Source organism: Silurus meridionalis, chromosome 22 (genome assembly GCF_014805685.1).
Source record: "Silurus meridionalis isolate SWU-2019-XX chromosome 22, ASM1480568v1, whole genome shotgun sequence".
Lineage (NCBI taxonomy): Eukaryota > Metazoa > Chordata > Actinopteri > Siluriformes > Siluridae > Silurus > Silurus meridionalis.
The window spans coordinates 2794156-2808839 of record NC_060905.1 but is presented as its reverse complement, the minus strand read 5'-3'; the positions used below and the strand labels follow the sequence as shown (position 1 = coordinate 2808839).

Here is a 14684-nt window from a genome sequence, read left to right as displayed (position 1 = left end):
GCTTCTATTGTTTTAACAGATATAACGTACTTGAATGTACAGCTGTACTACAGTATGTATTTTGTTATTGAAGCAGTGCATTGCTGGATGCGGAAGATTTACCAGTTTCGAGGAAAAATGTATAAAAATAGTTGCATAATTCTACCGTTCATCCTGAGGCTTTAATTTCTTACCCAGCGATCCTTTAGGGCAGGGCCGTTCGACCGTCTCACCCCTCTGTGCGCTGGGCCACTGGACGCCTCGTGCTACGCTCGGGTCACACCCCTCCTGCAGCTCGGGCTCCTGAGGTGGGCGTGGACGTGGGCGTGGGGGCCGGCGGGTCACGGGCACCGTAGCGGTGATGGGGCGCAGTTCCGGGGCTTTGTTTATGGCGCCGATGGGGTGAAAGGTGGCAGGGAGCGGGCGCATGGTGGACGGGGTGGATGTGGACGAAAAGGACCGGGATGGCGTGGTGCTGGATGTCTGAGTGGTGACTTGCGGTCCTGAGAGAAAAAGCAAGAGAATGAAGGAAAAAACGTTATCGGTGGTAAACGACAGAAAGAACAAAGAGGACGAGAAGGGTTTGATGTCGCACACTCTAAGAGTCATTCAAACAAAAAACAAGGATCTGCAGGATGTAATTTATTCACTGTGGATGCTTTAAAACCTCTCTGGAGTTGGAGACAGAGAAAGAGAGAGAGAATAAAGGAGAATGAATAATTGATTGAATATCATATATTTCTCAGTAATCAGAGAAAACCTGTTAGTGACTGACTGTAATTAAGGCTTGACGATGCTCTTTTGAAAGCAAACAGAGGAACATTAACTACTACAGACAGTGTGATCGACCCATTTCTCCCTGCCCGTCTCCCTGCCTGTCTCCCTGCCTGTCTCCCTGTCCGTCTCCCTGCCTGTCTCCCTACCTGTTTCCCTGCCCGTCTCCCTGTCCGTCTCCCTGCCCGTCTCCCTGCCCGTCTCCCTGCCCATCTCAGTCTGATTGATTTTGTTTAATTCAGTTCAGTTTTGTTGGTGTAAATCAGTAATTCAGTTTAATTTGATTAATTTCCATTCATATGATAAGCTTCCTCTGGTTTGTTTACAATAAGTTACTTTCAGAGTTTCGAAAACTACAATTTCAATAAGTTGTATTAGAGCTTATTTAATTCAGTTCACTCCAGTTCAATTTATTTCAGTTCAGTTCAGTCAAGTCCAGTTTAATTCAATTTAGCTCAGAAGACTACAGTTGAAATCAGTTCAGTTTAATTGAATACACTTCAGTCAAGTCAATTTAAATTAAATTTAATTCATTTTAGTTAAATTTAATTCAGTCCAGTGCAGTTTAAATTAATTTAATTCAGTTTAGTCCAGCTTAGTTTAATTTAGTTCACTCCAGTTACATTTTATTCTGTTTGGTTCAGACAAGTGTAATTTACTTCAGTTCAGTTTGGAAGACTACAATTTAATTCAGGTCAGTTTAGTAGACTTTCAATTAATTTAGTTTACTCCAGTTCAGTTAAATTTAGTTCAGCTTAGGTTACCGTTTTTTCCAGACTATAAGCTGCTACTTTTTCCCCACGCTTTGAACCCCGCAGCTTAAACAATGAAGCGGCTAATTCATGGATTTTTCCTGGGTTTTTCCAGTTTCACAAACTTCAAGCCAAAAAACTGAGCCCTATAACATTAGACTAATGAAATTGCTGAACGGGTTCAGGTGAACCAATGAAACTCTTTATATTAAATCAGATGCTCCCACTGAATCGGGCCGCACCACATCATAAATATGGATGAGGTTCCTCTGACGTTTGACCTGCCGCTCACTCGGACTGTCTACAGGAAATGCGAATCATTCGTCACGCTGAAAACAACCAGGCATGAAAAACCGCACTTCACCTGTGTTCTGAGCTGCACGGCATCGAGAGAAAAGCTTCACCGATGGTGATTTTTAAACACACGACGATGCCAAAAGAAAAACTCTCGAGAGAAATAGTTGTGAAAGGAAGGAGGAACACAGTGAACAATGACAGGCTGCTGTTTAGATACAAGCCGTGTAACAGACACTGTCTTTCATTAAAGCCTGTGTAAAGTTCATTAGTTTCAGTGTAGACACCTGCAGCTTATTTACGTTCAAAATAAAAATCTTTGTCAAATTCAGTGGGTGCGGCTTATATTTCGGTGCGCTTAATAGTCCGGAAATTACGTTCATTAAGTTCATTTGCTTCAGTTTATTTTTAATTAATTTCACTTCTGGAGACTATCATTTTTTATTCACTTAAAACTGAATTGAATCAATCAATTGAAACTTGGAACAGTTCGGTTATTCAGCGTGATCAGCATCTTCATGTCAACATGACGCTCAAGAGTCAAACACAAAGAAATCTCCACGCTAATGGATAGCTACTATAGCCTGCTACAACACTCAGAGTATCCACACCGATGTTATAGCGACCACTGTGAATATGATGCTACCGCTGCTGCTGATGATGATTTTTAATATTAGCACATTAGCCCTTACTAGTTTATTATGTTTAATTAACTGAGCAAGCTAACAAAAAAAAGCCTGAATATGATTTGAAACACAGTCCAGTGTGTGGCCTTGTAGATACAAAGCTATCAAAGAAAACTTTTTATTCCATCCAATCGCTGAAATTTTTTTCTCCTTCGCTTTCTTTCTCTGTCTCTAAATAACTCAGTCTATTCTCTTTCAGTCAGTTTCACCCAGTTCACAGGAGCATGTTTAACCACGTGAACCTTCACTGTGCTTTCCGTGTCGAGATGACCCAAAACACGAGTGAGATTTATGCATTCAGCTCAGTACTTTGTGATTTTTAATCATATTTATATTACACAACTGATGTTCTGATCACTGTGACCTCCACAGTAATAAGGACAGGTGGTGCTCTGTTTCTGTCCCTGCTGCTCTCCGCTCGGATGAAGAGAAGACGGAGTGTGCTACAGAAACGTCTGAGCATTTATATCACACAAATCAGTAACACAATCAAAGATGAGTACTGCACATAGTATTTCAAATATAGACAAATGCTACTATATTTATTAAATCATCATACTCAAGACAAGATTATGTTTTGATGATTGCACTATTAATGCATTTGTATTCCTTGTTACAAACATAAACAATTAATACCATCACTTATGTCATCAATATGACAACATATACCTTTATAACAGCATCCCTTTTAATGAGGTCTAAATCACAGAAATTATAAAATACAATTAGACATCACATCACACCTATAAACTAACCCATCAACTAACCAACTAACCAACCCAACAGGCAGCTAATCAACCAGTCAGATGGAAAGCAAACAACATAACTAACAACCTACCTACCTACCTACCTACCTACCTACCTACCTACCTACCTACCCACCCACCCAACTAACTAACTAACTAACTAACTAACTAACTAACTAACTAACTAACTAACTAACAGATTACTAGCCAATAACTAACTAACTAACTAACTAACTAACTAACTAACTAATCATCCAAACAACTATCTAATGAATTAGTCAATCAACTAACCAACTAATTAACCAAACAACCCAACAGCCAGCCAGCCAATCAACCAGCCAGGTGGAAAACAACCAAACTAACCAACGAGTTAACCAACTCACTAACTAACTAACTAACTTACTCATAAATTACTAGCCAATAAATAAACAAAGTAATTAAATAGCCAAACAACTAACCAAACAACTATCTAACTAACAAACTAAGCAATCATCATTCAACAACTTAACTAACCAACTAGCCAACTAACTAATTAACCAGTGTACTAGTTGCCCAACTAACCAACTAATCTACCAGCCAATCGGCCAGCCAACCAACCACATAACTAACTTGCTAACTATCTAAGTAATCACCACTCAACTAACTAACTAAAGAACCGTCTAGACAGCCAGCCAATTAGACAATTAACTAACCAACTTTATAATTAACCAACTAGTCAATCAGCCAATCAGACAACCAACTTCATAATTAACCTACTAGGCAAACTGCCAATCAGTCACCTAATAAACAGTGTAGGTCGGCTTCACCCCCCCCGTGTTAGTGTTTGCAATTGTGCTGTTACCTGCGGTGGGGTCGGGAGGTCCGAACTCGAGCGGGTAGCGCAGCACATTGTAGTTGTTCCAGACGTAGAGCTGGTTGTCGCGGGGGTTGTAGTCGATGGAGGAGATGTACTGGTACGGATTGGGGAAGATGATGTGCACAGGCTCCTCCTGGTTGCGGTTGGTGTTGTAGGCGTACAGCACCAGATCCCCGCCTGCCTCACTGTCGTCGTCCTGGTACACGGACCTCACGGCGTACAGAACGCCACAAGCCATAAAGGCGTTGGACGCCAGACGCTTGTCGAAACTTGTCTCCCATGTGCCCTCGAAGCGCAGCGTGTATGGGTTCACCTGTCAACCAGGAAAACCGAGAGAAAGAGAAAGATAGAGAAAGAGAAAGAGTGAGACTCGATTCAAATGCAGAATGACACCTGAAAAGCTTATACTTCTAAAAAAAAACAGCTTGTGAGCAGCCGAGGAAGCACACAGTCAGGATTCAACAAACACACACACACACACTGTAGAAGAGCAGTCCAGCTCCACCCTGTCCGCTCTCCCAGATCATTATTTCAACCCCTGTCCACTTTGTTTTCTTGTCTTCTTGTCATGTTACATTGGTCTGTGTGTATTTTGTGTGTGTGTGTGTGTGTGTGTGTGTGTGTGTGTGTGTGTGTGTGTATATATATATTGCATGTCTACTATAATGCTGTCAGAACTCCAGTGATCCTCGGCTCTGTAGTTTCCTGCTCGGCTCTTCTTTACACGTGTTGAGGATCATGACTTTTAGATATTTTCATGTTGCAGCTGTCAGTGTGTGTTTAGTATCCAGAAAAGAAACTCCACTACATCAATGCTGACACTTTAATACTCTGATTTAATGGATTACACACACACACACACACACACACACACACCTACACACACACACATGTATATATATATATATATATATATATATATATATATATATATATATATATATATATATATATAATTGCACTGTTAATCGATTGAAATATTTAATCGCAATTAATCGCACGATTGTCATGAGTTAACATTCTAATCAACATGCGCATGGACAAATATTGATGCTTTATGCAAATGTATGTTAATTATCAGTGAAACCAGACTCAACATAGAGCATGAAGACAAAATATTCTTGTGAAAGTTTTAAAGAAAATGATAATGTTTTAAATTACGTAAATCCACTAAACACCAAACGGAACTACGTTTCCACACGGACGGTTTCAATTGCCGGATGTGTGCATCATGGCGGATTTTGGTGCTCGAATGTTCATCAGTAAAACAAATGTTTAGTGATTACAAATAATTTTTAAGTGGATTAATAAAAGGGCATTGTGAATAAATGTGTGTTGCATTGAAGGTTTCAATTTTGCCTCTTTTATATTTATTTATTTATTTATTTATTTATCTATTAATGTTTTAATAAAAATGGTCAAACTAAAATCAGCGCAGTTAAAATTAATTTCCGTTAACGCTTTATTTACATGTTTATTTTGACAGTGTGTATATTTATACAGTATCCAGTATCACCATAACTTTGTGAACACTTGATTGGATTTCTATGTGCTTTTTGGACATCAGACTCCACATTCGTTCTTTATTACTGTTATAATAAACTCCACTCTTCCAGGAAGACGATACACTGATTTGATAGAGATTTGTGTGAGATTCATTCAACCACAAGAATGTCCATGTCTTCCAATCTGGCTTTGTGCACAGGATCATTGTCATGCTGGAACATCCTTCCCAGAAGAGTGGAGCTTATTATAAGTGCAAATGGAGACTCAATGAGGAACTGAATGTTTAAAAAGCACGAGTTTACGCTCACAAACATTTGCACAGATAGTGTAACTCATATGCTGGAGATTATGTCTTTAGTGTATTAAAGGGGATGTTGCACACACACACACACACACACACACACACAGAGTTGCTACATGCACACTCCTGGTGCCTCACCTGACTGACCACCAGGCGTCCGTTGTTGCTCTCAGTGGCATAGATGACCCACAGGCCATTCTCATCCACAGCCAGGTCGATGTCGGATTTCCCGCCCCAGCGGTATGGCGAGGTGTCGTGGTAGTTGGCGTTGGCGATAATGGCCTCGCCGCTTTTGATGCGTGTGCGCAGGTCGTACTTGACGATGTTCCGCGTTCGCTCCTTGTTGTAAAAGACGGCACCATCGTACACCACGAAGCCTGTACCATCCACCCGATTAGGCAGCCTGAACACACACACACACACACACACACACACACAGCACATCATCATAACACGGGTAGTCTACAACTTACAATTGTGATGAAGATGAGTTATATATATATATATATATATATATATATATATATATATATATATATATATACACACACACACACACACACACACACACACACACACACACACACACACACACACACACACTTTGGTGTATCGCTTAGTCATTGTAATATAAAAAAAATCTTAACTTGGGTACTATTTTTAATTAAAAAATAAAAATAATAATAATAATAATAATACAAAAAAATAATAATAATAAAAAAAAGAATCATTTGTATAATGTTTTCTTGTTCCATTTAATCGCAAATGGCATGTAAATCCAAATTTATTAATTTTTTTATTCAAAAAACCTATAATTTCTATTCTATTCTTTACTCATCGCTTTTCATCTTATTTTAATTTTATTGTTATTATTAACAATTCATTTATCTATTTCTATCCCTTGTATTTTCTTATTCCTGTTACTTGTATTTTATTATAATAATAATTATTATTACATCTATTTTATTTAATCATTTCTTTCCATGTGATGTCATGGAAGAGTCTCATGTCATCCTGTGTATGGATGTAAAATAAAGAAAGAAATATTTTATTAAATAAAGATGTAATATATAGATAGTGAAAATAATAAATGGAGTGTGGAATCCCTGAAAGCTTTATGGTTTTTAAGAGACAAGTGCATGTTCCTTCAGTTTCTATGCAACAAACTCAGATTTCCTTTCACCAAACAAACACATAAATGTCCAGATGTTCCACTTAATTTGCAGTAAAAACAATCCTCCCTCAGCATGAGGAACAGTTAAACACACTCTCGGCATCCAGACACTTCGTTTCTTCAAACGTTCAGCTAATATTTTGCAGTGTCTCTTGTAAAATTCTCCAAAATGTTCTTCACTGGATGGAGATTTTCTTGTTCATCTCAGAGCAGGTCAGTAGGATTTAGGTGCGGAGACGGGGCAGGTGGTTCCATGATAGATATCACTCCAGACGTCTGTCTGCTCTCTAAATAACACCTACAGAACTCTTTTGTCTTGTTGTACAGTGAAGTCGCTTCCAACGAGCCGCAGTCCAGACGGAAACGCATGGTGTTGAAGTACGGAACGGTTGCCATGTTGGTTCCTTTCACTTTTGGATTAAGTCTCCAAAACAACACCAAACCATTACGCATGTGTGAGTGTGGGGGTGAGGGAGTCTGATCACATCTTCTCTCCTGTTCTCCTTCTTCTGGTAGAGACAAGAAATGTCCTATTTGGACTCCACAGAACGTTCTTCCACACATTCACTGTCCAATTCTTCTGTGCTTTCGTTTCAGAAAAAACGAAAGGAACATGCATGTGTCTTTCAAAAACACCAACCAGAATTCTCTCATGTATGTTTGATGAGATATGAACACCAACATTTATAGGAACATAAACTTGACATTTATTGACCCCAAATGCAAGTTCATTTTAGAGTTTCTCTGATCATTCTCTCTCTCTCTCACACACACTCACACTCACACACACACACACTTGGTTATTTGGTTAATTAAATGAATCCGTCAGAAAGACTGGGTTGTAGATTGGAGGACGAGGAAACGTTCAGACTCGAGGTGTTCTACATGAGCGAATAGTCCAAAAATCCCCTGATCTTTCTTAGAATTCAGAACAGCATTTATTCAAACTATATATTATTTTGTGAATAATTTCTTTATTTATTTCTATAATATATATTTCCAGATCCATTTTTTCCTGTTCACACATCAGTGGCTTCATTTTGTGAAGTCCTGCTACTGAATTCTCGCTAACATCAGGGGGATTAGCAGAGCGATGGAACACGCTGGTGTTTTTTTTTTTTCACACAATCTCTCTCTCTCTCTCTCTCTCTCACACACTCACACTCACACACACACACACTTGGTTATTTGGTTAATTAAATGAATCCGTCAGAAAGACTGGGTTGTAGATTGGAGGACGAGGAAACGTTCAGACTCGAGGTGTTCTACATGAGCGAATAGTCCAAAAATCCCCTGATCTTTCTTAGAATTCAGAACAGCATTTATTCAAACTATATATTATTTTGTGAATAATTTCTTTATTTATTTCTATAATATATATTTCCAGATCCGTTTTTTCCTGTTCACACATCAGTGGCTTCATTTTGTGAAGTCCTGCTACTGAATTCTCGCTAACATCAGGGGGATTAGCAGAGCGATGGAACACGCTGGTGTTTTTTTTTTTTCACACAATCTCTCTCTCTCTCTCTCTCTCTCTTTCACTCTGTGTGTAACAGGTGTGATTATCACGAACAATGTGTTCACACGTTTCCCTGAAAATCAAAGCACATTCGCAGTCCGATATATTAGGAACAACTGTACAGGCACTTATATCACTCTCTCATCAGCCAATCATATAACAGCAACATAATGCATTCAGACACAGAGGAGAGGAGAGGAGAGGAAAAGAGAGGAGAGGAAAGGAAAGAGAAGAGAGGAGAGGAGAGGAGAGGAGAGGAGAGGAGAGGAGAGAAAAGGAGAGGAGGGGAAAGGAAAGCAGAGGAGAGGAAAGGAGAGGAGAGGAGGGGAAAATAGAGAAGGGAGAGGAGGAGTAAAGGAAAAAGAGGAGATGAGAGGAAATGAGAGGAGAGAAGATCATAGGAAGTAGAAGAGGGAAAAAGGAGAGGACTTAAAAGAGAGGGGAGAGGAGAAGAGAGGAGAGTAAAGGAAAAAGAGGAGAGGAGAGAAAATAAAGGACAGAAAAGGGATGAGACAAAAGAAGAGGAGAGGAAAAGAGAGAATGGGAACAGAAATGTCAGAAATTTAAAAGCGAGAAGATGAAAAGAGGAAAGAGAAGGAGAGGAGGACAGAAGAGTAGAGGGCAAGACATGAAAACAGAGTAAAGGAGAGAAGAGAAGAGAAGAGAAGAGAAGAGAAGAGAAGAGAAGAGAGGAAAACAAAAGAAAAGAAAGGAGAGGAAAAAGAAAAGAAAAGAGAGAAGAAGAGAGGAGTGAGGAAAAAAAGGAAATCATCTTTGAAAAAACAAATAATAAAGTGTTCTGTTTAGTATACTGTATACTGCAACACACACACACACACACACACACACACACACACACACACACACACACACACACACACACACACACACACACTCACTTATAGGTGGTGGTGAGGCGGTTCTGCGTAAAGTCGTCCCATGATGCGTATTCGTACAGGTTGTCTGTCCGGTACGGAGTCCAGGGCATGACATACAGCCGGTCACCTGACTGCAACGGGTCCTTACACCACGCCCCTGACTGATGCCCCGCCTCCTGCTGGGAACTCGCTGCCTGAATCCTTAACAGAGTCCCTGGACATACAAAAACTGGGGAGAGGGAGGGAGAGAGAGATTGAGAGAGAGAAAGAGAGAGAGAGAGAGAGAGAGTGGATGATGTCATGAAGAAGAACGAAGACAGAAAACAAGAAAAATATAAGAGGGACAAATTGAAAGAGAAAGAAAAAGGATGGTATGAGAACATTATTGAGAGAGCATGAAAGAGAGAGAGAGAGAGAGAGAGAGAGAGAGAGAGAGTGACAAAGAAAGAGGTAGATTTGAATAGAATGAATAAATAGAGATGGGAAGGAAGAAGGAGAAAAAGAAAGATATAAAAACAGAAATCAGAAAATTGTAGAAAGAACAGGAGTGAAAAAGAGACAAAAGACACAGAGAGGAGAAATGGAGGGATGAGGGAAAAACAGGGCAAGAGAGATGAGAAAGAAAGAAAGAAAGAAAGAAAGAAAGAAAGAAAGAAAGAAAGAAAGAAAGAAAGAAAGAAAGAAAGAAAAAGAGAAAGTTTGAGATGATAGAAGGGGGATAACAGAAGGAAAAGAGGGTTAAGATGGAGGAGGTAAGATATTGACGAGAGAGAGAGAGAGAGAGAGAGAGAGAGAGAGAAAGAGAAAGAGAAAGAAAGAGGAATATGAAGAAATATACATGGGACAAACAGCAAAATTCAATGATAAAGAGTGACAAGAAAGTAAAGCAAAGGAAAGAAAAGACAGAGAGAATGATGGAGGATACAAAGATAAAAGATAAATAACAGAAGGATGACCGAAAGGGATAGATAGTGAGCAAGATGGAAAGAATGTTTGAAAGATAGAGAGACAGTGAAGAAGATGGAGAGACAGAGACAAATATGGAGCGACAGAGATGATGGAAGTGAAGGAATGACAAAATACAGGAAGAAAGAGAGACACAAGGGCAGGAGGACAGGTGTGAAGGATTAGAATATAAATTGAAAGAGAAACGAGAAGAAGACAGACAGAGAGGGAGGGAGAGAGAGAGAGAGAGAGAGAGATTGAGGAGAAGGTGTGAGATAAATGGCTGTGCTTGCAGTGAGAGAATATGAGAATGTAAATGGTGGTTAGTAGGGGACGAGGGAAGTGCACTACAGCTAGGGAGCGATGATGGATGAGGTGCCTTCTGGCTGCCGGGCCGCGAGTGTGTTTCAGCTCTGGCCTACTTTAGCAGGATTTTTAATTTTTTTTTGCTGGGTGTTTCTATTTAAAGTTTGGAGTATGTGCAGAGCGTGATGTGTGTGTAGAGTGTGTGGAATTTGTGAAGCATTTATAAAGTGTTTGGAGTGTGTGTATAGCGGTTGTGGAGTGTGTGAACATGTGTAGAGAGTGTGTAGAGTGTGTGCTGAGTGTGTGTTGTGCAGGTGTAGGGTGAAGCATTTATAGAGTGTTTGGAGTGTGTGTATAGAGGTTGTGGAGTGTGTGAACATGTGTAGAGAGTGTGTAGAGTGTGTGCTGAGTGTGTGTTGTGCAGGTGTAGAGTGAAGCATTTATAGAGTGTTTGAGTGTGTGTATAGAGGTTGTGGAGTGTGTGGAACATGTGTAGAGTGTGTGTAGAGTGTATGCTGAGTGTGTGTTGTGCAGGTGTAGAGTGAAGCATTTATAGAGTGTTTGAAGTGTGTTTATTGAGGTTGTGGAGTGTGTGGAACATGTGTAGAGAGTGTGTAGAGTGTGTGCTGAGTGTGTGTTCTGCAGATGTAGAGTGAAGCATTTATAGAGTGTTCGGAGTGTGTGTATAGAGGTTGTAGAGTGTGTGAGTTTATGTAGAACTTATGTAAAGTGTGTGGAAAGTGTGGAGCAGGTATAGAGTGTGTAGAGCATGTAGAGTGTGTGTATTGTGTTCAAAGTATGTGGAGTGTTCTACAGAACACTATGTTCTACAGTTATACAAAACCTCTAATGAAGAAAAGAAAAGAAAAGAAAAGAAAAGAAAAGAAAAGAAAAGTGTGTGTGTGTAGTGTGTAGAGTATATGTGTGTAGTGTGTAGAGCATATGTGTGTGTGTAGAGCGTATGTGTGTAGTGTGTAGACCGTATGTGTGTAGTGTGTATATGTGTGTAGTGTGTAGACCGTATGTGTGTAGTGTGTAGAGTATATGTGTGTGTGTAGAGTATATGTGTGTAGTGTGTAGAGCGATGTGTGTAGTGTGTAGACCGTATGTGTAGTGTGTAGAGTATATATGTGTGTAGTGTAGACCGTATGTGTAGTGTGTAGAGTATATGTGTGTAGTGTAGAGCATATGTGTGTAGTGTGTAGAGCGTATGTGTAGTGTGTAGACCGTATGTGTGTAGTGTGTAGAGTATATGTGTGTGTGTAGACCGTATGTGTGTAGTGTGTAGAGTATATGTGTAGTGTGTAGAGTATATGTGTGTAGTGTGTAGAGCGATGTGTGTAGTGTGTAGACCGTATGTGTGTAGTGTAGAGTATATGTGTGTAGTGTGTAGACCGTATGTGTGTAGTGTGTAGAGTATATGTGTGTAGTGTGTAGAGCATATGTGTAGTGTGTAGAGCGATGTGTGTAGTGTGTAGAGTATATGTGTGTAGTGTGTAGACTGTATGTGTGTAGCGTAGAGTATATGGTTGTAGTGTGTAGACTGTATGTGTGTGTGTAGAGTATATGGATGTAGTGTGTAGTATATGTGTGTAGTGTGTAGAGTATATGTGTGTAGTGTGTAGAGCGATGTGTGTAGTGTGTAGACCGTATGTGTAGTGTGTAGAGTATATGTGTAGTGTGTAGACCGTATGTGTGTAGTGTGTAGAGTATATGTGTAGTGTGTAGAGTATATGTGTGTAGTGTGTAGACCGTATGTGTGTAGTGTGTAGAGTATGTATGTGTGTAGAGTATGTGTGTAGTGTGTAGAGTATATGTGTGTAGTGTAGAGCGATGTGTGTAGTGTGTAGAGTATATGTGTGTGAGTGTGTAGAGCATATGTGTGAAGTGTGTAGAGCGATGTGTGTAGTGTATATGTGTGTAGTGTGTAGAGTATATGTGTTTAGTGTGTAGACCGTATGTGTGTGTGTGTAGAGTATATGTGTGTAGTGTGTAGAGTATATGTGTAGTGTGTAGAGCGATGTGTGTAGTGTGTAGAGTATATGTGTAGTGTGTAGAGTATATGTGTGTGTAGTGTGTAGAGTATATGTGTGTAGTGTGTAGACTGTATGTGTGTAGTGTGTAGAGTATATGTGTGTGTGTGGAGCATATATGTGTGTGAAGTGTGTATAGTGTGTAGAGTTTATCTGTGTGTAGTGTGTGTAGAGCGATGTGTGTAGTGTGTAGAGCGATGTGTGTGTAGTGTGTAAAGCGATGTGTGTGAAGTGTGTAGAGTGTGTGTGTAGTGTGTGTAGACCGTATGTGTGTAGTGTGTAGAGTATATGTGTAGTGTGTGTAGAGTATGTGTGTAGTATGTAGAGTATATGTGTGTAGTGTGTAGACTGTATGTGTGTGTAGTGTGTAGAGTATATGGATGTAGTGTGTAGAGTATATGTGTGTAGTGTGTAGAGTATATGTGTGTAGTGTGTAGAGTATATGTGTGTAGTGTGTAGTGTGTAGAGTATGTGTGTGTAGTGTGTAGAGTATATGTGTGTAGTGTGTGGAGCATATATGTGTGTGAAGTGTGTATAGTGTGTAGAGTTTATCTGTGTGTGTAGTGTGTAGAGCGTGTGTGTGTAGTGTGTAGAGCGATGTGTGTGTGTAGTGTGTAAAGCGATGTGTGTGAAGTGTGTAGAGTGTATGTGTGTAGTGTGTAGACCGTATGTGTGTAGTGTGTAGAGTATATGTGTGTAGTGTGTAGAGTATATATGTGTAGTATGTAGAGTATATGTGTGTAGTGTGTAGACTGTATGTGTGTAGTGTAGAGTATATGGATGTAGTGTAGAGTATATGTGTGTAGTGTGTAGAGTATATGTGTGTAGTGTGTAGAGTATATGTGTGTAGTGTGTAGTGTGTAGAGTATGTGTGTGTGTAGAGTATATGTGTGTAGTGTAGACCGTATGTGTGTAGTGTGTAGAGTATATGTGTGTGTGTAGACTGTATGTGTGTAGTGTAGAGTATATGTGTAGTGTGTAGAGTATGTGTGTAGTGTGTAGACTGTATGTGTGTAGTGTGTAGAGTATATGTGTAGTGTGTAGAGTATATGTGTGTAGTGTGTAGAGTATGTGTGTGTGTGTAGAGTATATGTGTGTAGTGTGTAGAGTATGTGTGTGTAGTGTGTAGAGTATATGTGTGTAGTGTGTAGAGTATATGTGTGTAGTGTGTAGAGTATATGTGTAGTGTGTAGACTGTATGTGTGTAGTGTAGAGTATATGTGTAGTGTGTAGAGTATATGTGTGTAGTGTGTAGAGTATGTGTGTGTAGTGTGTAGAGTATATGTGTAGTGTGTATGTGTGTGTGTGTGTGTAGAGTATGTGTGTAGTGTGTAGAGTATGTGTGTGTAGTGTGTAGAGTATATGTGTAGTGTGTAGAGTATATGTGTAGTGTAGAGTATGTGTGTGTAGTGTGTAGAGTATATGTGTGTAGTGTGTAGAGTATGTGTGTGTAGTGTGTAGAGTATATGTGTAGTGTGTGTGTGTGAGTATGTGTGTGTGGTGTGTAGAGTATGTGTGTGTGTGTGTGTGTGTAGAGTATGTGTGTGTAGTGTAGAGTATATGTGTGTAGTGTGTAGAGTATGTGTGTAGTGTAGAGTATATGTGTGTAGTGTGTAGAGTATGTGTGTGTAGTGTGTAGAGTATGTGTGTAGTGTGTAGAGTATATGTGTGTAGTGTAGAGCGTATGTGTAGTGTGTAGAGTATATGTGTGTAGTGTGTAGTGTGTAGAGTATGTGTGTAGTGTGTAGAGTATATGTGTGTAGTGTGTAGACCGTATGTGTGTAGTGTGTAGAGTATATGTGTAGTGTGTAGACTGTATGTGTGTAGTGTGTAGAGTATATGTGTGTAGTGTGTAGAGTATGTGTAGTGTGTGTAGAGTGTATGTGTGTAGTGTGTAGAGTATGTGTGTAGTGTGTAGAGTATATGTGTGTAGTG

General features: G+C 39.7%; 1 protein-coding gene across 5 annotated transcripts in view; it reads right to left on the bottom strand.

Annotated features, from left to right (window-relative positions):
* The window catches only part of adgrl1a (adhesion G protein-coupled receptor L1a), a 127370-nt gene that overhangs the window by 23025 nt on the left and 89661 nt on the right, over positions 1–14684 (bottom strand). For all 5 annotated transcript variants that reach the window (XM_046834308.1, XM_046834312.1, XM_046834309.1 and 2 more), the window contains 4 exons: positions 9487–9694; positions 6033–6297; positions 4073–4400; positions 174–482 (listed from right to left, as the gene is read on the bottom strand). In XM_046834308.1, coding sequence (XP_046690264.1) covers positions 174–482; positions 4073–4400; positions 6033–6297; positions 9487–9694 — 1110 coding nt within the window. The remainder of the gene's footprint in view (positions 1–173; positions 483–4072; positions 4401–6032; positions 6298–9486; positions 9695–14684) is intronic.